This window comes from Ctenocephalides felis, unplaced genomic scaffold, assembly GCF_003426905.1.
Source record: "Ctenocephalides felis isolate EL2017-DRISC unplaced genomic scaffold, ASM342690v1 CF-g0.4_SCAFFOLD_01170, whole genome shotgun sequence".
Taxonomy (NCBI): Eukaryota; Metazoa; Arthropoda; class Insecta; order Siphonaptera; family Pulicidae; genus Ctenocephalides; species Ctenocephalides felis.
In genome coordinates, this window is record NW_020537324.1 from 34,127,516 (window position 1) to 34,154,802 (window position 27,287).

General features: G+C 27.7%; 1 protein-coding gene across 2 annotated transcripts in view; it reads left to right on the forward strand.

Moving 5' to 3' along the window:
• The first annotated feature begins 2,532 nt into the window (after window positions 1-2,532).
• Window positions 2,533-27,287, forward strand: part of LOC113366670 (protein croquemort-like) — a 32,446-nt gene continuing 7,691 nt past the window's right edge. The window contains exons 1-4 of one of the 2 annotated variants that reach the window (XM_026608318.1): window positions 2,533-2,824; window positions 19,736-19,858; window positions 22,426-22,728; window positions 25,996-26,205. In XM_026608318.1, coding sequence (XP_026464103.1) covers window positions 2,804-2,824; window positions 19,736-19,858; window positions 22,426-22,728; window positions 25,996-26,205 — 657 coding nt within the window. In that variant the 5' untranslated portion in view covers window positions 2,533-2,803. Of the gene's footprint in view, window positions 2,825-11,121; window positions 11,258-19,735; window positions 19,859-22,425; window positions 22,729-25,995; window positions 26,206-27,287 lie in introns of those variants that run through there. The other variant, XM_026608317.1, reaches the window with a different exon arrangement.

Genomic DNA, 27,287 nt, shown 5'->3' on the forward strand with positions numbered 1-27,287 from the left:
TCTACAGATTTGAATAACTTAATGCCACTAGGGGCGCATGGCATCGTGCCTTAAGGCAAATTGCTGGTACTTCCCGTACCAAAAATTATTTTTTGTGTACACATTTTGTGTAAATTTGTCTGGGTTCCGTACCAAGATTTTTACTTAAGATACGGGAAGTTTCAGCAATTTGCCTTAAGGCACGATCCCATGCAACCCACTATAGTTAAATTTTCAAATCCAGTTCAGAATTCATCTGCAAATTATAAAGATATAGCTCGGCTGATGGTCTTGCAAGACCATCGTTTTTGCTTAAGCGATGGAAAGAGAGACAAGAAGTTATTGAAATATATGTTGATCAGTTTTATGTGATGATCAGTTGAGTCTTTATAATAGATAATAAAATTAAAAATGATATGAACAATTTTGTACAAAAACCTGAATTCATTTAGATCAGTGATTCCCAAAGTGGTCCACGTGGATCCCCAGGAGTCCACGGCAACTTTCAAGGTGCCCACAGCGGCGAAAAGAAAATTTGCGGGCCCATTGCAGTGGATTGAAATACACCATCTAAACGATAATATAATATATAAATTTTTAATAAAACTTCTAATATAGCAGGCAATATTTCGAATTATACTCTGGCTGTTGAGAGGATTAATTTTGGCAAGATTTTTGCGCTTTTAGAGACAGTTTTAAAATTTATAGACACCAAATATAGGGGTTTAAATGACTGTTTAACGAAGTGTAATATAGATATCGCTTATTTTACTCTTGGATTTGATAAAAGTATACTTTGAATTGTAGTCCCCGCAGTAATAAGTTTAGTAACTAAATGTTAAATTGTACATAAGTAATTTTGTGCTTTGGTGGACAGTAAATTGCAAATATAGTTTAATTCTGAGTTGGTTATTGAAATGTTATCGGTTTGGTAGTGCTTAATAATGTTTCTGATTATTATATCAGTTCCACCTGTATTAATGTTGTACAAATCAAATTTGCTTAATTTAAGAGTCCAAGTTAGTAAAACGTATTTTCGAAAGAATATTAAAGGTCCAGATATTACGGAGATCCAAAGAAAATAAATCCATTTCCCCAAAAATTATCAATTTATATATGCGCATCAATTTATCAGATATTTTATAGAGATTTCAATTAAACGTACAAATGTCGGCATTTTCAGGGATTCCTTACCAAGATTTATTATGTTTAACCGTTAGACTACGCCGCGGTGCTTACGCGCTTCGATATTTTGCATCTGAAACAGCTACGCAGCTTTGAAAAAAAAAAACTTTAAAAATTCATTTTTGAAAAAAGTATTTTTTTTTCGGCCGGAGCGCCCGATTTTAATAATTCAAAAACATTTTACTTGTATTGACAAAATGAACAACTGGTAAAATTTTTGGGAAGGCAGGTCCAGCGGTTATGGACTCGCAATAAAAATAAGTTAATAAAATGTCATTTGGCGATCAAAAATGTTTATTGGACATACGCACAACAAATTATCAGATATTTTATAGAAATTTTAATATTGTGTACACATTTTTTGTAATTTTTTTTGAGTTCCGTAACAAGATTTTTAATTTGTAATTTTGAAGTTTTTTATATCGCGCAAACGAATGTACTCGACATTTTCGACAGTATGGAATATCTGATTTGTATGATTAAAAAATTCGTTTTTGCAAAAGGCAATTTTGCCGTTTCGGACGTGTGGAGCGCAAAGGGTGTAAAAACGGTTAAGCAGTTTTTGAGAGAACGGATTATCCGATTAGATTAATTCAAAAAACATTTTGCTTAAGTAGATGGTATGCAAAAAATGCATTTACAGGAATTTTGGGAATTTTGAAAATTTTCAAAAAAAAATCGAAGATTTCAAAAAAATTCTAAGTTTCAAAAAATTCAAATGTTCGAAATTTTTCTTCATTTTTAAAAAGAAAACTAAATTTTGAAAAATTTAAAAAAAATTGATTTCTTACAAATATTTGAGAGTATTTCGAAAATTAAAAAAAAAATCGAATATTTTAGTTTCCATATTTTCAAAATATATATTTAAAAAAACGTTTTTTTTTTTAATCCAAAAAAATTTTAAACTTCTAAAAAAATTTTAAAATTCTGAAAAAAAAATTCTGAATTATCTAAAAAAATCTAAATTATGAAAAAAATCAAATTAAAAAAAATGGATTTTTGTAAACGTACACATAAGTTGTTTATAAAATACGCTCATCGCCCAATTTGAAAAGCACTTTAAAATTTACAGTTTGTATTTATAATAAATAATCCATTTGAAAATCTTTAAAATAATTATTATCGATTATTTTTATTCCTCGAATGTTTAATTATGGTACGGGAAGTTCCAGCAATTTGCATTAAGGCACGATGCCATGCGTCCCACTAGTTTGTTATATAGTTCGCTAATAATTTAAAGGCTTATTAATATGATTTATAATGACTAATTGATAGAAAATTGCAGTAAACAAATTATCGACATGAGTATAATATAAAACCAACGAGTGTTATCAAGCGTAGTCAGTGTGCGAAAGACGTTTGTGCGGTGCACGTCGCGTTTCTTAACAACGGAAAAAACACGCGCATCGAAAGATAAAAATTATTATTATAACATTTTTAAAGTCATCACTATTTTAATCTCTACATTTTGATAGAGCAATAAATTTATTTATTATAAGTTCAAAAAATATGATTGTTCAAAACATTCACGGTTAATCAAACTTATTGGTTTTCAGTTTGATATAAAAAGAAAGTTATAGGTACGAAATAGAAAGTGTTGTGCAATAATATCATAAGCGATTTCATAAAAAGAATTCAAATGAAGGAGCCCAATCCAAAGGTCGGTATCTTATAAGTGAACTATAAAATATGCATTATTTGTATATATTTTTTTATAGTGTGGAAACATTTTTATTTTATTCAAAATAATTCTGAACTTGGCATATGGAATTCAATACATTTTTTAAAGATTTGACCGTATGGATCATCAAATCTTCAATGCAATTTTATTTTTGTATCTGCTTACAGCTCCATGTGTTCTTCTAAAGTGTTTTGCAATATTGGCTTTTTGATAATCCTTTATAAATATAGCATTTAAAATTCTATTAAATGATTTTTGAAGTTCGACAAAAAACAGCTGATATTTTCTATAATCAAAATTTAAAATGGAATCTTTAAAATTTGAAATGGAATGGATTTGGTCCCAAATCTGGTAACTAGTATTAGTAATAATTAAGATTTAACTGATAGTTAGTACCAGTAATATTAAATCTTTTTATTACCAGTAATATTATAAATCTCAATTTGAAATTCTTAAAGTTTTGGATAACAACTAGTGGTGTATGGCATTGTGCGTTAAGGCAAGTTGCTGAAACTTCTCGTACCGAATTAAACCTTTGAGGAATAAAAATAAATAAAGTTTGATCAATGATTTAAAACAATTGTTTCAAATATTTTTAGATCAATATTATAAATACTGTAAATTTTATCTCATATTTGGGTGATGAGTCATCACTGATGACCATTATATATATTTACAAAAAATAATGTTTTTTGAATCATTAAAATCGGACGCTCCGTTTTCTCAAAAACCGAATAAATACTTTTTTAACTTTTTGACCTGTATTTTCAAAACGACTGGAGCTGCCTTTGCAAAAAGCTTATCGGCACTTCTCCTAGTAAATAGAAATCGAATGTTTTTTAAATCATTCAAATCGGTTGATCGTGGACAAAAATTTTTATCCATACACGCATACTTACTACGAAACACACATACATCCATTTTTTATAAGGTTTGGCAAAATGTTCAGAAGATTTTGAAACGTAAAGATATGAAAAAAATTTTATTTTCTATTTTTTGCGATTACTCTAACTTACCCTGCGGTAAATTTAAAACAAGACTAGTATGTATGGCATCGTGCCTTAAGGCAAATTGCTGGAACTTTCCGTACCGTAACGAAATATTTGAGGAATGTTAAATGTTTTTAAATAGATCATTATTAATACTATAACTTTCATTATTCAAATTTTATAGACAAAATATAAGAGCTTATGAATTGAGCAAGGACGTTGATATATGTAATACAGAAAAGTAAATAAACAAAATTATCAAATATGAATTATATAAACTCAATTGCAAAGTTAAAATTATTTATTTGAAGTATATAAGTGAGCTTTAGAACTGTAGCCAGAATTAAAATTAAAATCCGAATTATTTTCAAAAAAAAAAAAATTAATTTTTTACTTAAAAAAATCCCAAAAGCAATTGTTTCGCCAATGCAAGCAGAAATTTTTGTGAATCATTGAAATCGGATTTACCAAAAACAAATCAACAATTCTCCCCATCATTACGAACTGAATGCTTTTTGAATCATCCAAATCGGATGCTCTGTTCTCTCAAAAACTCAATTTCCATTTACTGTACTCTTTGCTTTTCATCTCCGAAACGGCTGGACATGTATTTGCCAAAAACTAATCAGCACATCTCCCTATCAATAAAAATCGAATATTTTTTACATCTTTCAAATCGGTTGATCCGTGCGCTTGAAAACGTGGACATAAAATTGCATCCATACATACGCGCGCACACACACACACGAACACATAAAACCATTTTTTTCTAATAAATGCAAAAATTAATTAATTTCAATTTCGATTTTTGGACGATTACAATAACTCATCCTACGAGAAGTTTATAATTAAATTAACAAATAAAACAAATATTGTTGCTTGTTTATTAAAATTTACTTTTTTCTAAATTAAAATATCATTTAAAAAAATTACTGTTAAATTAGTAAGTCAACACTTGCCTCGCTTGCAATATTTAACATATTAATATATATTAGATAAATTAGTTTCAACTTGCAAAACGTATTCGCTTATTGTTAGTTTACATGCAGTATTTAATTTTTGCTTATTGCCATTTTATATTTAGTTTTTATTGTCTTTTTACTCTTATAATATTTTTTTCATTTTCGCATATATCAAAATTTACTTTAGGTATGCGAAAATATTTGCTGTCTGAAATATCAGAGAATAATGAATTTATTTAACATTTTTATTTATTCATTTTTTTTTTGAACAACAGTCAGGCTTAGGTGTGTTCCATAAGTTGTTGCAAACAATCCTTATTTTTATAGAATTCACGAATTATTGTAGGTTTATTATTTTTAAAAAGCAACCTTATTAATTAAAATGTTTCTTGAACGTTATTAGAAGGCAATATAATGGTCGTCCTTACTAATTGCAATAAAAAGCTATTTTTACTTGAAATTATATTTAGATCAATATTTTTAACTTCCCGTAGGTTAAGTTATTGTAATCGTCCAAAAATCGAAATTGAAAATTTTTACATTTCTTCACGTTTTGAAGGTTTGTATGGATACAATTTTTTGTCCACGTTTTCGGGCGCACGGATCAACCGATTTGAATGGTTCAAAAAACATTCGATTCCTATTGATAGGGAGATGTACTGATTAGTTTTTGACAACGGCAGGTCCAGCCCTTTCGGAGATACGGAGCAAAGAAGGTAGAAAATAGAAATCGAGTTTTTGAGAGATCGGAGCATCGGATTCGAATGATCCAAAAAACATTCAATTCGTAATGACGGGGAGAAGTGGTGATTAGTTTTTGCCAAAGGCAGGTCCAGCGATTTCGGAGATATAGAGCTAAATGTGCAAAAAATGACAGTTTTTGAGAGAACTAAGCGTCTGATTTGAATGATTTAAAGAACTTTCTGCTTGTTTTAACAAAATAATTGCTTTTGGAAAAAAATGTTTCTTTTTTTTTTCTATTTTTTTTTTTTTGAATATTTTTTTGTATATCGAAAATAATTCAGATTTTAATTGTAATTCTGACTTAAGTTCTAATATACTTTAAACAAATGTTTTCAACTTTGCAGTTCAGTTTATATAATTTTTATAAATATGAGATATCCTCGAACATTTCGTTACGGTACGGGACGTTCCAGCAATAAGTTTACAAATTATATCGCTGACATCAGGTTGTTCGAGGCGGGAATTGAACATGAAACCTTATGGAGGCAAGTCCATAACTTTTGCGCAAAAATCCACTTATTCGAAGTTAGAAAGTATTTTAAAGCCCGATTTTTCAAACACTAAGTCAGACATTTATACTGTATGATTGTGTGTTTAAATCAACATAGTAATCATGAATTTTATCTATTTGAATATCTTAATTCTTGTATTCTTGTTTAAAATTTCATTCGTGATATTTCCGTGACTCAGATGTTGATCAAAGTACATACTAATCGCATTGTTTAGTTGTTGTTTGGACTAAAGTTTACATAGATACAATTATGAATCAGATGTCACATATTTTTTGCCAACTATCGTCATTTAATAAGCGCGTCATAATTCTTCGCAGAGAAGTTTTTTTTCATATCCACTTCATATTAATTTAATTAGCATTGAGATCGATCTAGTAATATGTTTCTGAACCGTTTTGCAGCCGCTCACCTTGCATGGAAAGTACTTTACATTAATAGATTATAGGGAATTGAGATAATTGGCTTATGCTTTTATATAAATGATGCTATCTATAATAAAAAGTCTATTTATTATTAGTAGACATTTGATCGACACCAATTTTGTGAGGTGCAAGAGATATCAATTATAGTTTGTATGCAAAGTTTACTACAACGTTTATTATTCAGAGTTGATTTGATAGATTTTGCGATTACTATAACTTACCCTACGGAAAGTAAAAATAATCGAAATGAAAATTTTTATATATCTTTACGTTTCAAAGTTTTCTCAACATTTTGGCAAACTTTAGGAAAAATGGACGTATGTGTGTTCGGATACAAATTTTTGTCGACGATTTCGGGAACACGCTTCAACCGATTTGCATGATTCAAAAAACATTTGACTCCTATTGATAAGGAAACATGCTGATTAGTTTTTGGCAGAGGCAGGTCCAGCCGTTTCGAAAATACGGGGCAAAAAAGCCAAAAATGGTAATTCAGTTTTTGAGGGAACAGAGTGTTCGATTTCTATAATTCAGAAAACATTTTATTTGTATTGACGAAATGAAGAACTGATTTTTGGGAAGATAGGTCTAGCGGTTTCGGAGATCCAATAAAAAAAGTGAAAAAATATGCCATTTGGCGGATTAGATTATCACATATTTTATAGATATTTTAATAATAAAAACAAATTTTGTTTACTTTCCTATGCGCTTCGTACCAATGTTTATCCGTAATACTGCGACGAGTCGCCCACGCGCTTCTATATATTTCGGTTCTACGCAGCAGTATTGCGATTGCTTTGATAAAAGGTTCAAAATTTCCAAAATATTTCAATGTATAAAAAAAATTTCAAAAAGGTAAATTTATTCAAAAATGTTAAAAATCTCAAAAATTGAATTTTTTCGGAGTTCTAAAATAAAATTGAATCTTAAAAAAAAAAATTGGTAGAAGAAGTTTCAACAATTTGCGGGCACGATACCATGCCCCACTAGTTTGATATTAATATTACCAATAACGCTGGCAAAATATATAATAAGTAAAGTGAACATTTAATTATTTCTCGAATATTTCCACCAGAAGACCTTGCACTACGTAAAGAAGGTTGACTGCTCCAGATCAAGATAAATTAAATGAAATCTTTTCGGTCAGGGTTACACGTGTTTCTAATAGAATGAACAATTTTGACTAAAATTAGTAAAATATGTTATATTTTAGATATAATATCCTAATACTTATTGAAATAATTAAAAATATATAGTTGTACATATAGTACAGGGTGTCCCAGAACACAACGTCAAACGGAAACGAGGTGATAGTATTGATTATAACTATCACGACACAAATTAACTCATGAAGTTTGAAAATTAGATGTGCAACCCATGACTTTGGTCAAATTATGAAAATTTTTCAGTTATTGTCGTTAATTTTTATTGATTTTGTTTATTTAATTCTAGGCTAGGAATAAATGCAAAAATAGTGACACAACTGCTCAAGGTTCTCAAAGATTAAGACTTTTTGTTGAATTACGAATTTAATATTTTAAAAGTGGTCAACTTTGAGAAACCCTCTTTTGCAAATATCATCAAAAGATGGCGTTAATTCAGGAATGAAAAATGATAAAATGCTATATACTTTCATGATAAAAAAAATGAGTAATGATATAAAAACCTATAGAATCTTATTATCACGTATGAGGAATATTGTCAATATATTTGACTTGCATATAAGAAATTTTTGCCCTAGGTATTTTATAATATGTTAGCGATACCTATTTTTTAGAATTAATAAACTTTCCTATGATTATCTTTACTAACTGAGATTTATATTTTCATTCACTTCTTAAGGCAACCCAACGGTGGTCCTTTCTAATTGTAATATTGCAGCAGAATAACCTTGAATTGCTATTTTATTTGTAATCATATACGGGTCTACATTTTCAAGTGAAAATTGACATCACTACTGATTGATCTCAAGTTGTGTAAAACCCGTGCTTGGATCAGAACTCCAGCAGTGAAAAATATAATTATTTTATTAAAAAACACATATATTTAATAAAAACTGTTCGAAACTATTTTTCTTATAAATCGCTGTGCAGAACAGGTTGCTTAATTTTCAACCTTCAACTGAACCTTCATTGTTTTGAAGTTATATATACAAAAATTACGTTGAAAATAACTTCTTATAAAAATTATTGTTTTAACACATAACGCAATATTTTGCAACTAGGATTGAACAAATATTTAAGGTTTTCTGTAGATGGTTCATCTCTAATGGGATTTAATATAAAGAATAAACATAACAATTTATCTGGTTAACCTTGACTCTACGTAATAATTCTTTGTTAGGTAATATTGAAAACGATGATAAAAATCGTTCAAGTGGTAACTAGTTTCAACGAAGCGATGATTGCTACTTAAGCATACGATTTTATGAATGCATCTTGATATTTTAAAATGAAATGTATATTTAGAACTTTATCAAGTTGAAATGAATGGAACTTTTTTGCCATCATAATCAAATCGATTCCAATTGTTTAGACTTCGCAGAGTGCACGATTCTCTTTATTACACGCACTCCGTTCAAGGTTTGCTTGTTAGCTCTGTAAATAAATCAATAATACATATTGTGTAATAATAGTTCCGCTCTGCCAAGATTATTATTGCCATAGTTGTTATAACTATATTATTTTATTTATATTTTTATTAGAATAAAGATAAAAATAGCATTACAAAATGCATGCAACTATTTAAAATGCAAGATAAAAAGTAGCCTCATCTGTGAGCACTCGCATCAAACTCATATTCAAAATCAGGGATAGTAAACATACAATGATTATGCGTCAATTTTTAACTTCGCGTAGGGTCCAAAATCGAAAATGAAAATGTTTGTATATCTTCACGTTTTTAAGGTTTCTGAACATTTTGGTATAATTTAAAAAAATTGATATGTGGGTGTGTGTGTATGTATGAATGGGTACAGATTTTCGTCCACGTTTTCGGCCGAACGCATCAACCGATTTGAATGGTTCAAAACACATTCGATTCCTATTGATAGGGAGATGTGCTGATTAGTTTTTGCAAGGGCAGATCCAACCGTTTCGGAGATACGGAGCAAAAAGTAAAAATAGAAATCGTGTTATGAGTGACTTAAATGATATAAAAATCATTCAATTTGTAAAGATTGGTAGATGTTGTAATTGGTTTTTGGGCAGAGACAGGTCCAGCCATTTCGAGGATACGCTGCTAAATGTGCCAAAAGTGGCAGTTTTTGAGAGAAATAAGCATCCGATTTGAATGATTTAAAAATATTTTTGTTGACGAAACAATTGCTTTTGGATGTTTTTTTGTTTCCAACTTTAAACAAAATGAACTTATTATAATCATAATATGTACTATAAAATAAAGATTGTTTATTGTATGATGTTAAAAGAGAAATGCAATTCGAATTTATATATAATGATAAGTAAAACAAAGGCTATCAACTACTACGATTTAATAAATGTTTTGTTCACATTCAGGGAAAAACTCTAAGAGAAAATAGAAATATTGCGACATCGCTATGCTACGATCCTTTCTTCATATGATTTGGTAGTAAAAACTGTCAAAAAATATGTATTTGCAGTGTGATCAGGCGTTTTACACATGAAACCCAACTTTATGTTAGGGTTATCATTATCAATGGCACATCAGATTATAATAATGTTCTTTGTTTTGAGCTTGTGAGGTTAAATATCACTTTGACAGTTTTTACTACCAATTCATATGGCGAAAGGACTCTAAGATAGCGTTGCCAAAAAAAACACGGAGAATTGGACCCATAATTTCAAATTATTATGTTTGTTCGTATAGCAAAGTATAAGATATTATTTTATGAGTACAGAAAGATGGATACATTTTTGTATAATTCCTTCAATTTATTTATATATCTTTAGAATATGATAATATCATTATAACTTAATCATACTTAAGAAACTAGACTAGTTAAGAAAACAATTGTGTAATTATTCCTTTTTGAAGAATTATTGCCTTTCCTTCTTGTTGTCACATTTGTGCCATATACTCTATATTTTAAATACTTAATATTGTTCTTATTATCAGACATGTATTTATCCTACCTACGGGTAAAAATCCAAATAATGAGTAGACAAAATATTATGTATATATGTTTTCAAATTTGCTTTATAACTAAATAACTAAATTTTCAACTTAAAAAGTGCATAAATAATTTATTATCTGTATTATCTAAAAAAATATATTCTGATGATATTTTATAAATAATGACTTATGCAAATGAGACATCAAATTTGAGATATTGTCTTTATGGTATAGAAAGTACCTTTTTTCGAAAATCAATTAATAGAAATAATAACTTACCCTACAGGAAGTTGAAAATTACAACGTGCAAACATGAAGATGTGCAACGTTTGTTCAAAAATTTAATTTCAAATATACTGTCGTGTAAAGTTTATTTAAAAACTACAAAAAAAACATTAAAAAAAATATTGTAAATTTTTATTTTTATGTATTCGGCAAGGTTAAACATGCTTTCCCAATATTGACATTCTTTTCTATAACAATATGCTTTAATCACGGCAGGTTGTGCACCACTGTCCCGTATCTGTTTGACAGATACATCCGCATTGAATTGTTTTGTGGAGACGCATGTGGAACTAAAAATGTTAACATTGATTGTTTATAATAAGTTTACAAGAAATATAATAAGATAGCAATGCTTATTATATTGTGATATGTGAAAATGTGTTCTCAAATTCTTAGTTGGCATCAGGTAAATAAAATTATGACAGTAATATTTATTTGGATTCGTGATGTGTCAAACCTTTGTTTCTTTTCGTGGACATGTCGTTGACATTTGACTTTTGAACTCTAAATTGGCCGCGAATTTTGGTTGCCATCTACTTCATAAAATTTTAATAATCATAAATTCACTACTTGATCCAAAGGTGTAATAAATTGTATATATATATATATATATATATATATATATAAATATATAAATTGTATACATTATATATAATATAAATTGTGTATAATCAGGGACTGAATGATGAACCATTGAAAGTAATGAAAAACTGATGATATGTTTTAGTGGCACCACTGTTTAATTTTAAAATTTGATTCAAGCTGAATGTTTAAATTTCATATTTTTGTTTTACATTTTTTTAAATAATTAAAGCGTATAAGATCACTCTAGAAAATTACTTATTATCTATCAAATCATCTAACAGAGTAAAACGAGAAGTTCGGGCACAATATCTTATAGAACTGTTTAAGTTCTCATCGCTGTTTAATAATTTGTCCAAAACAAATTAAACTGCAATTTTACATTTTGAATATCAGTGGATACAAGCGCTTTCAAATATTCAAATTAAATATTATTATTTAATATACAAATATTTTGTTTGCATATTAACTAATTGTTGTTAATCACACGATGTTTAGATTTTGTATTATGAACTAATTTACTAAATAATGATCGTTTGAGATTTTATTCTGAAACTGTTAAAAGCGTAAATTTCATACAGCCATTTGTTTTGTACGAAAATAAAAAGCACTACCAGATTTATACTAGTAGTGGTGTATTGCATCGTACCTTGAGGAAAATTGCTGGAACTTTCCGTATCGTAATAATTTAAAAAAAATCTTTTTCTTAAGCTATAAGTCTTTTGAAAATTGTGAAAAATTAAATTTGTTTGAGAATCTTGAAACATTTGAAAATTTTGATTTTTGTCAAAGCGTTCGCCTTGCGTAGCTGTTTTACAGATTAAATATAGTAGCGCGTAAGCGCCGCGTCAAAGTCTAATTTTTAAACATTATAAATCTTGGTACGAAATCCATAGGAATACAAACAAAATTTTTACTTATTATTGAAATCTCAATAAAATAACTGATAATTTGAAGTTCATATATCTACTGATCATTTTTGACCGCCAAATGGCATTTTTAGTTTCTTTTTATTAGATCACTAAAATTGCTGGACCTGCTTTCCCAAAAACTTAATCAGTTCTTCATTCTGTCAATGCAAGTGAATATTTTTTAGAACTGTTTAAATATCTCTCTCTGTTCTCTCAAAATCTGAAATACCATTTTTGGTACCTTTTGCCCCGTATCTTCGAATCCAAATCGGTTGATCCGTGCTCTCGAATTCGTCGACATAAATTTGTATCCCCACATACACATGCACGAACACATACACTCTTGAAACAAAGATATGCAAAAATTTTCATTTTTGATTTATTTGCGATTAGTACAAGTACCCTATGGGAAGTTAATAGTCATTAGCTTTCCGTAGGGTAAGTTATAGTAATCGCAAAAAAATCAAAAATGAAAATTTTTGGATATCTTCACATTTTAGAGGTTCCTGAACATTTTGGCTTAGCTTAAAAAAAATGGATGTATGTGTGTGTGCATGTGTATGTGTATGTATGTGTGTGTGGATACAATTTTTCGTCGAGCACCAAATTTTGTTAGATTTCTATGGGTTCCGTAATAATGTAAGCGCGACGCGGCGCTTACGCGCTTCTATATCTCTTCTCACGCAGCACAATTGCTTTGAATGAAAGTAAATATAGAAAATATAGAAAAATATAGAAAAATAGAATTTTTCTGTAAGTTTTTCAAAAAAATAAAGTTTTTTTAAAAATTTTAATTTTTTGTACGGGAAGTTCATGAAATATGTCTTAAAGCATGACGTCATGCACCATTAGTTTAAATTAATTTGCATATATGAATTAATCTTTTCAATGTATTTTAAATGTGCATAAATTCGTACATTTACGAAATATATAATGGTAACCGGATGATAAGAGCCGCATAAATTATTAATAGGCATGTTCTTATCATTGATACACACACATATTACATATTTGTGTGTGTGTGTGTATATGTATACCCACATGAAGTGTGCATCGAACGTGGGATGTCATATATTTTACCAACAAAATCTCTGAGCAATGACTAACATATTACGATTACTCAATTATATATGTTCTCATAATAATTCTAATTACACGTAATATTTCTACTTGAATGCCCCAAGATAACAGTAATTGTAATATATTTATTTGCAATAGCAAGTGCTTACGCGTTTGCAAAATAATGAGACATTTATTTCTGTTATCACATTAAATATATTATGCGCATATTTTTAACATAGTCGTGCGCACATAATAATCAGAAAAAATATTTTATTTTTTTATTTTATTGCGATCAAAGTCATATGTTTTGTAAACCGTTTTGTAGATTTTGTATTTTACTGTTTGCAGTTGACTGTAGAATAATGGCATTGTTGTAATTGTGATTAGAACCATTGTTTTAAAGATAATAAAAATTAAATGTAATCAACAGTTCTTGTGACGTATCATAAGAACATAAATTTTAACAGTTTTAATTTGTAGGTGTTGTTAATATTATTTTTGATTTTGAAATTTGATGTTTTACCTTTGTTTAAATTTGTTATTCGTAATATTTGCATAGTTGAATTCTTGTATTATCTATATTGAGCTTGTATTTAGCTAATGTTTTTAAGACTCACTAAGTATAAAAATAGACAACGAAACAACAAAATGATAATAGAATTCTAATTGAATCTTTTGAATAAGATCTAAAGGTCAGCGCGTAAATTGGTCCACTACTAAAATCTTAAAAACAAATAAAGTTACATTTTTAATAATTGAACTTAAAGAAGCAATTTTACGAGAAATAAATTAAATAAATAGTTATTCCAACTCGTCTGATGAATATTTCTGACCAAATACTATATCAAGTTTCTATATAGTATAGTATCTCTGTAAAATATGTGCGCACAAAATTTATATTTTATAAGCAAATGTTTAAATTATTGTATTCAAATAACATATATCATCCAATTTTAATGATGATTTCAAGATTTAATCACAAAAGTGCATGTCAAACGAAACTTTTGCAATTTCAATAATTAAGCTTGAAGAAATAACTTGGTTTGGATGAAAGTAGAATATGACGAATTCCAGATCGACGATGAATCTAAAAAATATACAAATATACGACAATTATATGAATAAAAAAAAATCGAATCAGATTGATTAAAATTTAACTACCGGGTGAAACTGTTTTTTATAAATCTGTTTAACGCAAACATTTTTTAACAAATTTTATATATTATAGGGTAGGGCGGAGCACAAAGGTCCATTTTGACTTATGAGCAATTATTTTGAAAAAACCAAACCAATTATATCACAACAAATAACACATCAAAATTGGCAGGCAGGTCCAATGTTTTATTTTAGGTTTTAAAGGGATTCAACAAAATAATAGCTACATTTTTCAACCAATCCAAAATATAAATTTGATGGGTACATTTTTACTGAAATAACAGTGTACATATTCTCGATATGGTATTTTGTCAGAAATAATCGTTAGCAGAGTTGTAATAATTTTTTATTAAACTTTTTTTTGTAATTTTTTCAACTTAATTTACTTTTTTATTAACTTCCCGTTGGGCAAGTTATAGTAATTACAAAAAAATCGAAAATGAAAATTTTTATATATCTTTACGTTTCGAAACCTTCTGAACATTTTTGCATACCTTAGAAAAAATGAATGTATGTGTATGTGTATATGTGTGTGTATGTGTGTATGTGCGTGTATGTGTGTGTGTGCGGATACAAATTTTTGTCGACGATTTGGGGAACACGGATGAAGCGATTTGAATAATTCAAAAAACATTCGATTCGTATTGATAAGGAGACGTGCTGATTAGTTTTTTGAAAAGGCAGGTCTAGCCGTTCCGAAGATATGGTTCAAAAAGTGCCAAAAACGGTAACTCAGTTTTTAAGACAACGAAGCGTCTGATTTGAATAATTCAAAAAGTATTTTACTTTTACTAACAAGATGAAGAACTGATCAAATTTTCATGAAGACAGGTCTAGCGGTTTCGGAGAGATTTTAATAATAAGTATAAATTTTGTTTACATTCCTATGGGTTCCGTACCAATGTTTATCTGTTAGACGGCGACGCGGCGCTTACGCGCTTCGATATTTGGTCTCTATGTATTTAAAGCATTGCTGAAAAAAAGTTCAGAATTTCCAAAATATTTCAAAATAAATTTTTCTTCAAAAAGTCTTTTTTTCAAAAAAAAAATTAAGTTTTTGTCAAAAATTTCTAGTATCTCAAAAATCTATTTTTTTTCAGAGTAATTTTTTTTAAAAAATGTTAATCATGTTTAAAAAAAATAATTTTTGGTACGGGAAGTTCCAACAATTTGCCTTAAGGCACGATGCCACGCGCCCCACTAGTTATTTACTTTTGATTGTTTACCCCTTTGCCAGGGTGTAGGCTCTGATGGTCCTTTTTACCCCACCCACATGTAAGCTTTTATAGAGGTTATATAAAAAAACCGTTAAAGTTGATTTAAAAATAATAATACATCTTATAAAATATGTAAATAACGTAGATTTGAAAATTATATTAAGGTCTCGTAAACTAAACTACAGTGCTCACAATCAAAACAACTAACAACGAAAGAAAATACTTTTGTTCTGAATTTTCAAGCATGGCCATTTATCTCCTGATAGCGATTTCGTAAGAATCTGGGTAATGGTTGGTTACATATTTTTTCTCTCTACTTTCAAATATTGTATTTAAAAAATTCTTAACTTTACTTGTTTTTGAGATATCAGTGGTGGATTTTTTTTTACCCGGGGACTTTTAAGCCCCGCTCTACCTTATTATAAAAACCTTTATTTATAAAGTAATGATATTTTGATTGTCATATAAAATTAATTTATTTCTTAAAAAATCTGAAGTATGCCAGATGATATGTGAATCGTTAAATCAAAGGTTCGAGTGCTACTTCAAAATGTTAGAAAACAAAGTAATATTATTAATATTAAAATTTCCAAGTAATTATACCGAAAAGCATCGTAATTATCTATTATTTGATGGTTTAATTAATTGCATACAATTTTATTGTAGAATCATCTTATTTGAAGGTGAATTAAATATATTTGTGCTTATAATCATTACATTGAAATTTTCTCAAGTGGATATGAGAAGTAGTGAACTGACTATATTAATTAAATATTGAATGAAGTGATATTAACATTAAAGCTCATATTAAATGTTAATATTGTTTAATTTATTATTCTTACACAAAAAGCACTGAGTCAATTAATTTAAGAGCATAAGGTAAATTAAATTAATTATAGTTAATATCATATTTAAATCGAGAGTGGAGAATTTAAATATAATATCAACTCTAATTGATATATAATATAATATCAAATATAATATAATATCAACTCTAATTGATATTTATTCACTTGTGATGTATGATATTTAAAAATAAATTGGCATACGATAGTCAAGTTTTAACTTAATACTTTTAATTTAATATGAATATAAAAATAGTCTAAAGTGTGATGCTCTTGCAAATATTGCAGTTTTCTTATTATTGATATTTTTATTTTGAGATGATTTTCATTTTTATCTCTAAGTTTTAATTTTAAAATTGACTTATTATATTTTCTGAAATTTCTGTATGAAATTTTCATTATTAAGTACTATTTAATCATTCAATGAGACTAAATATCGAATTATAGAGTACTACTACGGAATTCAGTTTGCTGTTAAAGTCAGATTTCAAAGTGGCACCAAATAATTTAAGCTTTGGCCAATATAACTAAAATGTATTCAAAATAATTATGTAATTTTTAAACTTCGTTTTCTTCTCAAACAATGCTATATGTTTTTAAAAGACATGGCAACCAGAACGATTGTCATGATGATCGCGCAACATGTTTTTTTTTTTGTATACTGATTATACACCACTAGTATATTACGTTTACATGCCGATATACATTTAATACTAATATACTGATGCCATACACCACTAGTTTACATTTACATGCCAATATTGGCAAATGGGAACAGTAGTTTTTATAAAATTAATGAAGTTCTATAAATTTAAATTCTAAATATTTCGTCATTTTAATATTTGATTAAGATAAATGATCTGTAGCTTTCCAACACAAATCTACCATCAAGAATCTTAAGCAATGTCTTTAAATCATAAAGCCATAAATACATCTTATTTTATATCCTCCCATATAAATCACTTGTAAAAATCGGCATCTAAAAAATCGAATTGATAGTGATAACAGCAAAACTCAATTGTGTAGAAAGCATCGATTACATGGCGCACACCTGTGCATATCAGATGTGATTTGTTCAATTTATCGTTTTTATCAAATTAATAAAATGTTAGCCACTTGTACTCAAGTTTTATATCTATTCATCTCTATTAAATACATTCATTACACATACTAATAGTGATAATTATCTAGGTAACTGGTTTTATATTCCAACTATTCTAAATGTGTCAATGGCATTTTGAACGCTTATTTAGATGTTTATGGAATACTTTTATATTTTGAGTGCAATTCAACGTAAGTCTTAAAAGTAATAAATTTTATAAAAATAAAGTGAAGTAGGTGTAGTTAATAATAAATTTAAAATCATCAATTTCCGAACATTAACCGATATTGCGAGTTCTGCTGCATCAATATAAAAGAAAATCTTACTTATTTCAAATAATTATCTAAAGTCGGGTTTTCCTTTCTGACGATATAACTCCAGAACGCAGGAACCGATTTCGACGATTTTGCATTCGTTGGAAAGGTCTCGAAATCCGTGAGGTTTATACTATTTTTCGAATTTCCACATTAAATTAACTGAGCAGAGAACAATGAGTATCTGTTAAACAAATGAGTGCAGTCATACGCTGTATGTGAAAAAAGGAAAAGTGTTTTTCGCTTTTCTGTTGAAATTGTTTTTCAATTTTCTTTGCTATAAACTTCATAGCAAAGAAAATTGAAGAACGATTTCAACAGAAAAGCGGAAAACACTTTTTCTTTTTTCACATACAGCGTCATCTCTGATACTTAGCGTGTACTACAAACTAATATTTTTTGTTTGACTGCTACTCATTTGTTTAACAGCTACTCATTGTTCTCTGCTCAGTTAATTTCATCTGACAAACCGGCATTGTGTTCACTGTGAAATTGTGCAAAAAATGTAAAAAAATAAGTTATTCGTTTCCTAACATTTCAATTGGAAACCATCAAATCAATCACGTGTATTGTGTAAATTTTTTCTTCATCTTTTAATCACCAAACGAAATGTTACAAAAAATGAAACCATCTGGTAGTGAAACGGAGTTCGCCCTGTTTGCTAGTTATTTATAAATAATGATGTTGTTTTGCAAAAAGAAATTTATAACTAGTTGTAAGTGATATTTTTCCATTAAGGCAAGTTGCATGAACTTTATGAATGAAGTTAAGATATTAATTTATAAGTGATTTACATGTAAACTATTGCAGATTATTTAATTTAAATATTTTTTTATTACGCATTATTAAAAAACCAATGCATACCTAATATATACAAGTAGTATTTTTTAAAAGCGCGGTTGATTCCATGGGTTAATTAAAACCCAAATTGTAATTTTAATTAATTTTTATAATTAAATCACTCTTTGTAAGACTACATTATTTTAATATGTTCATTAAGACGAGGTACTCTATCGACATACAGAGTTTGTTTAAAATCGAATAACCAACCAATTCGTAAAATAACCAATTTTGAAGAAACGGCCTTGCCGATCTTTGTCCAAAAACTAATCAGCGCGATTTCTAAATTATATCTTTCGAATTGAATTTTCAAAATTGATTTATAATTTTTGGCTAAAACCCGAGAATTTTTTTTTCGCTTTTTTTCTAATTTTAAAGAAACGGCTCAGCCAATTGTATCAAAAACTAACCAACTTGAGTGCTTATTATCAAAGATTTCAGTCGATTCAGAATCACTTGAAACGTCGAAACATGAAAATCTTATTCGGCAAATTAACTCTTATAACGAAATTTTATTATCTAAGATATCAAACGTATAGTGATATTTCTTTATTATTGAATTTACGTTAACTAAACTTATTCTTTTCATAATTTATTTCCATAATTACAATCAAGTGAAACATCAATTACAATTTACAATTATCAATTACAAATTACAAATATCAATTGAGATTTGTACTAAAATAAGTTGATCTTTCGCATTTTTGAGAAATTTGTTTGACGTTTTGTTTGAAGTGTGTAAGCTAAATAAAATTTCATCCCATATGATTATCTTTGTTATTCTATACAATAATAAAATAAAGTAAAATATATTATTTTTTGTATACATGTATTAAATATCCATTTCTTTTTTTAGATGAGCGGGTGTAGTTTACGATGCCGAAGGTGCCTTTTATTTAGTTGTAGTGGAATTTTTGTAATATTAGCTTTAGTGTGTGGTTTACTATGGCCTATGATAGCAGATCCCATTATGCGATCGGTAAGTGATTAATTTTAATCAGAATTTAAACCGTATTTTTGATATTTTTAGTAATTAATAACTATGTAAGTGAAATACATCAGGGGAACATTTTTTAACTAGCACCTAATGCTCTCCAGACATAATTTTTATTTCCGACTGTTTGTTGGTCCATAGTTAATTAAAAAGAAATTTACAATTTTTTGAGTTTATCAATTATTATATCTAGTTTTAACTTTCATAGCTCCGTAAAACTAAAATATTTTCAATATATTAGATTTAGAAGTAAAAATATATTTCACGATGGCATGCAAAATTGTCGAAGAAATTCAATAGATTTTTGAAAATATAAATAGATTCTGTCATGATTACAATAAATTTAATTGATCAGTTGAGCAAACTTTGAATTTTTTCATATGTTGTTTAAGATATTATTATATGGTATTTAAAAAATCTTAAACATATTTTCTACATTTATTTTTATTTTATCACTTCTCACTTATGATTCTCTTCTCTTTGTCAAAGTGCAATACCCTCTCATGTTAATGACAAACTAAACCGGCCTGTCCAAATTGACTTGACTTCAACGTCATAAAATCTCAATAACTTAATATATATATATATATATATATATATATATATATATATATATATACTCGTATATTAAAATTGTTTTTTAAAATGCCAATCTTTAATGGATTCAATTATCGATACTTGATTCGACAAATTTGACCCGAACAACATAACTTACAATTTACTTTATTAAGAATTGGTACATAGAGTTAAAGCTTCTAATTGATGCGAAATAATTTTATATAATTTTTTATGCAATAGATCGGAATTCAAGTTATTTTTCAAATAAACTAGAATGCTGAAAGTATGATTTTTTGAAAGTGCGAATTGCGTTTGGTTTCAGTTTTAATAATCGCAACCTATGATGTAATAGGCTTGATATTTTTTAATTTTTCATAAAATACAATACCAATTCCTTAAACATTTCAATTATATTTTACATTCGTTTTCAATTTGTGTAATTATGAAATTGGTTGTCTAGTATTTCTTTTAGAAGCATTCACATTTAAATAAAATTAGTATGCTAATGATAGAAATGTATGTGCTATAGGGTAGGGTGGGGTACAAAGGTATCCAATCCAATCCAACTTGTAATCATACTGTCTAAATTAAATGAACTAAATCTCAACAAATAACACGATTCAAACAAACAACTATCGAAATATGCTCACTCAGTAAAATTCTCAGTTAATTCCTAATTATAGAAATAAAAAAAAGAAAGAAGTGTTTTAGCTATTTTTCTAAACTTCTAAATTTGTTTCTGAGCCACACTGGGTAAAAGGAACAGCTTTTGGACAAACACATACAATGTCTTATTTTCAATTTTAAAGGAATTTCATGCAATAATAGCTAAATTATTTAACCAATGCGAAATAAAAATTGTATGAGCATATTTTTACAAAGATTACACCGTATATAATATTGATCTGATATTTTGTCACCGGAAAAATCTATTAGTTTAATTAATCTCTTGTAAAATCACTTTTTTAATTCAATTGACTTTTTCATTTAATATTTTTTATTGTTTACTTATCTTTGGCAGGGCAAAGGATCAGTTGTTTTTTTTTACCCCACCCACATATGAGATATTATAGATGTCAATTTAAAGATTTAAATGTAAAGCAATTATATTATGTATCATATTAAGGTCTCGTAAACTAAACAACAGTGCTTACAACCAAACAAACTAACAACAAAAGAAAATACTTTAAAGATTTTCAAACGTAGCAGGTTAACTCCTTATAGCGACGTCGTAAGAATTAAGATGGTGGCTGGTTATACACTTTTTACCCTCTACTTTCAAATTATTCGGACGTATTTTCGTTTTATAATATTGGCCATGAGGGTGACAATCTTCATGGCGTTGAGCTTTTACACGGAATGATTGCTACCTCTGGTAGAAGGAGTAGCGAAGTGTTTTGATGAAACTAATTGTCTACTTCTAAAAGAAAAATCCGCTTAACAACATGTATAATAAATAACCAATAAATATCTTTTCATTATAACTTAGTATACAAATCAGTGATTGTAATAAGAAATGCAACAAATACATACAAATACAGAACAAATGAGTGTTTAATACAGTCCACAGCTACAAGGGTTAAATTATAACCCAACAACCTGAATTATCGAAGGAGAGTTTTAATAAATTTTATAACTACGTGGCGGTATACACAATATTGTTGTTACAAAAATCCTAACTTTACTTGTTTTTGAAATGTAGAGGGTGGACTTTTTTACCCGCGAACCTTTAAGCGCTCTCTCTATCCTAATCGAAATGTATATGCCAAATTTGTTTTGCAAATTTTGTGTGAAAAATATAAAACGTTTGTTGTAATTAGTATTAAAGCCCGGAAGTTAAAACTTAATTCGCAAATCGCAATTAAAAAAAATTAAAACGTAAATCAAATTCAAGTAATATTAGTATGCTAATGATCGAAATGTATATGCTCTAATCGTAATATATGCCGTATTTAATTTACGAATTTTAAATTAATATTATTAAATATTTGCAGCAATTAGTGTTGCAGCCTGGCAGTAAAAACTTTGAAATGTGGAAAGAAACTCCTATACCAATTTACTTAGAACTCTATTTATTCAACTGGACGAACCCAGATGATATTAATAACCATGATATTAAACCACATTTTGAAGAAATGGGACCATATGTATTTCACGAAAAACATGTCCGAGTTGACTTAAATTGGAACCAAAATAGCACAATCACATTCAAGCAGAAAAGGATATGGAACTTTATGCCGGATATGTCGAAAGGATCTTTGGATGATATGATAACTAACTTGAATGTCATTGTTTCAGTAAGTATAAATATGACATATATCTTATATACAAAATTCTTCTGTATGGGTGTATGATTTGATACTTCTAAATGGTTATTCGGATTTTGATCATTCTTTTTAGAGTTTGTCAAAGGAAATTTTTAACATTTAATTAACGATAAAACTATAGTAATATTGTAGAAATAAATGGCGAAAATTACAAAAAAAACTCTTATCATTGTTTGACATTGAAGACATTTGAACTGTCATTTGCTAGAAATGTCAATTCATTTGAAATTTGAATTTAGCTGACTTTATGAGTCTAGATAATATTAGAATATAATATATAAGAAAAATGTAATGTCTACATTATTATTGCCGAAAAGCAGCTGAGATGTGACAGAAATTAAAATTATATAATATAAGGTCAACAGTATATGATTGGCAGATGAAATTATATAATTCTTTTTAATAAATAACGCAATGAGTCCAAAGTTATTATATACATTATTTTTTTAAACTTATGCATGTCGCATTTTAGTTTACTTTACTAAATTATTTAATAATACAAAAAAATATTTCTACTTATTAAAAAATGATTTAGAATTTGGTTTCATGTGTCAGAAATTCATTTGTTTGGCATTGGATATGGAATATTTAGCAAGTTGATCTTAGATTGAAGAGTGCTCATATGAACTAGATTTTACAAATTAATTCACTTAAGATTTGAACATAAACTTAAATTATTAGTAAAAAAAGGTTCTTTAGAAATTATAATTGCCCAAAAGCAACTAATATATCGTATGAGATTATGAAATTTATAGACTAAATTATTGAAGCAATTATGTTGTGTGGTGAAATCAAGTGTGATATTGTCTTTTACCGCAAATACTATTTTTTTTTCTGAATTTCTTATACTGCTTATGCTAAGACCATAAATGAATCACAAAGGCAGGACATCAAATATTATATTAAAAAGTATAGGATAAGATATTGAAAAATTTGGAACTTTTGAATTGTACACGTGGGTACAGAACAACGTCTGTCGGGTCATCTAGTATATATATATATATATATATATATATATATATTTTGTATGATTCTGAATTTGATGTTGACATATGTATTAACAAAGTCTAATAATCGGGCATAACATCAATAAAAAACATGAATTTCTTTCAAAAATTTTTGAAAGAAATTCATGTTTTTTATTGATGTTATGCCCGATTATTAGACTTTGTTATATATATATATATATATATATATATATATATTTGCGTGCATGTGTGTAATATACATATTACATATATAGGGTCATATATATGACGTGATATTTAGTTTGGACATGATACATTGCGTTATATTTAAATTCATGCAGTCATGTGAAAACGAAAATGCATTTCACATGTTTTTAGTCTAATAACTAGTAAATAATTAACCTACATTCATTGAAATATTACCATAGATATTCAATTGATATTTCATGTATTAATAAATAATTTGAATTTTTGAGTTTTTAATGTAGTTTTAACTATCACCTTGATATTTTTATTCGATTTCGATTTAATTATTTATGGAAGATAAAAAGTTTTAATATTTTAGATAATTTTTTTCTTCTTCAGTGCTAATTTTAATACGTGCGTTTAAATATGAATTATATGGTATATATGGATTTTGATTAGATTAGAATACAAATGAATATTCGGAAGTTTTCCGCAAATAGTTTATAAATAATTTTATCAAGATATGGCATCCAGAATTTAGTAAAAATATTAGTACATACAGTGAGAAGAATCAAAATTTATTCAAAAAAGTATATTTTGAATTGCGTTTTTTTTTATATATTAATACATCTAATGTATCATTAGTTGAAGATAATGATGATTGGTGATTAAAAAAATGTTAGACAAGCAATTCCTTTTGAGATAATCGTTTAAATTGTAAAAAGCGGTATAAAATCATTAAATTTTTGCCTTTTATGTCGAAATTTTTATTTTATTTCGATAGTCACGATTTACTTGAACCATGGTTATATATCCACATGATACAATAAATCAATTAGCCAATAATGCAGCTACCTACACATGAAACAGAAAAAGAATTAACTTTTACCATTACACTTGAAATAAGTCATTTGGATTTTTTTAAATATTAGGATCATGTATTTAATCTAATTCTAGTTAGACTGTTAGAATGTTTTGTCAATTTTTATACTTCCGCATGAGTACCTCATTTCTGATGGAATGTCGAGAATTTAGAATGCATAATTGAAACAATGTTACAATCACAATGAATGTTTGCATTTTGTTCGTCCAAGCATAACCTATCGTCAGTGCAAACACACTTTTTCTTTAGTGATACTTACATAATGGTGAAAATAGCATAGAACAACATAGAAAATAGTGACCAATTAAAAAATAGGCTGATTTCTAACCTTTTCTCTTACATATACAATTGCCTGACTTTTCTTTGAGCTCATTACTGAAAATAGTTTTCAATCAAATAAGCACCTTCTCGCGAGTTATAATATGGGAAAGACAAGCAAAATACGACTGTATAACACGACGAAAGCTATAATGACAATCCTGCCAGATGTTGAACGTCATTGTCGCAGTCTTGTCGCAGTAATCAGTTCAAACATTAATTGCACCTTCAAAGCTTATTTTGAGTACTTTTTTGTTATGATTATTTGGGACTTATTTGTTGGGTTCTATCAATATATCTATTTTAAAATCAATGAACTTATGCCAGCACTAGTAACTTTATTACAATAATTAGGTGTTTGATGGATTTATTTTTTATTTTTTATTCATTTTTGTTCACTTTCGGAGAAAATGGCATACTTGTTATAATATCATTGAATAAATTCCGTATTTTGCTTATATGTTATAAGAAACAATTATCTATGAAGCAATATTACAAATAAGAATTAAATTACCAAAACTATTGCAAAAGGTGAAGTTTGCCTCAATCAACATTAAACGAATAAAACGTATAATTAAATTGGACACTATGCAATCAATTTTGAGTTTGAGTGACACTCAATTTTGCATTTCGCCAATGATGTTTTGCGTTAATTTTCGTTCTATATATTCTCGACTGAAACTTTCCTAATAAGATCAAGCTAATATAAAGAAGAATTGTTTAAATAGTAATAATAAATAGTTTGAAAACCCACTTAACTAGCATTCAAGCATGTTATGTGTTTGAATCAAACTAACCAAAACTAACTTTTGAGGTATTAAAATTTTGAACTTATTGTTACTTTTATATATGTGAGCTATTAATAATTGTTTCAATTTTCAGACAGTAGCATATACTGTAAGAAATAAGCACTATCTCATACAAAAAGCCGTAGATCTTCTGATGAGAGAGAAGCGTGAAAAACTAGTCATAACTAAATCAGTGCGGGAACTATTATTTGATGGGTACCAGGATCCTTTAATAGATCTGATCAGAAAAATGAACAACACAGGATTCCAAATTCCTTTTGACAAATTCGGATGGTTTTACTCCGTGAGTATAATTATTATATGAAATGACTATTTCATAAGCCAGAATAAATTGTTGACAAAGAAGAATACTAATATTTAAAAATGTTCAAAAAATTATCCATCACATGCCAGATCCAAAATCTACTTTTAAGTATTTTACTTTATAGAGAAGCTATTTGAAAGTAGATTCAAATATGAGATAAACTTCTTTATTTTAAAAACACAATCATATTTCCTGAATCGGTTGCAACTTTTAAACATTGAACAGAGAGATAACTAATTTGCGTTCGAATTGTATGTATTTTATTAAGTATTAGTATTTTTATATATTTAATATACATCTAACATCTTCTTATCTTAAAGATTACATTGTTCTGACTATTAATCCATATGACATCATAACTACATTGTGTAATAGAATAATTTATGGCTAATATCTACTATCAGATCATCTTATTAATTAAAAATATCGATGCATTCAACGAAATGTCTTTTATCTTATGAAGATTATGTTTTGAATATTCATATAATCTCCCTTTGTGTTTCAATACTTTCTTCAAATCAGTAGCTTAAAATATTTTTTTATGTTTAATTTATAATTGATTATTTAATCAGATCCTACGTATTTTACTGCACGCCATTCTAAATAAAATTCCATTCTAGATAAAATAAACACCTTACATAATGCAATATTATTATGAAATAACGAGCAATTTTTTATAATATGCGATTTTAATTCTATGCATAATTATTTCTTACTATAGTTGAGAATTTTTTATAGTTGTGTAACATTTTTATATGTTTTATAATTTCCTGTTCGCATTGTCATCATTTTTCTAAAAAAATTTCTACACATAATTGCTATATCGCATTTTAGTTAATAACATAAAATTTAATAGAACTATATAAATTGATCTTTACGAATAGTTTCATTTTAGTTTTTTTTGCTAAATCATTGCTAAAACTGATTAGATTTATTTTTATCACATAGGTAGCGTAGATTTTTCTAACAGCTGCTATCAAATAGTTTCTCAAATTATTTAATCTTTGACCATTTTCTATTATGTTTAGCAAATTGAAGTCTTGACTTAAATATAACTATTA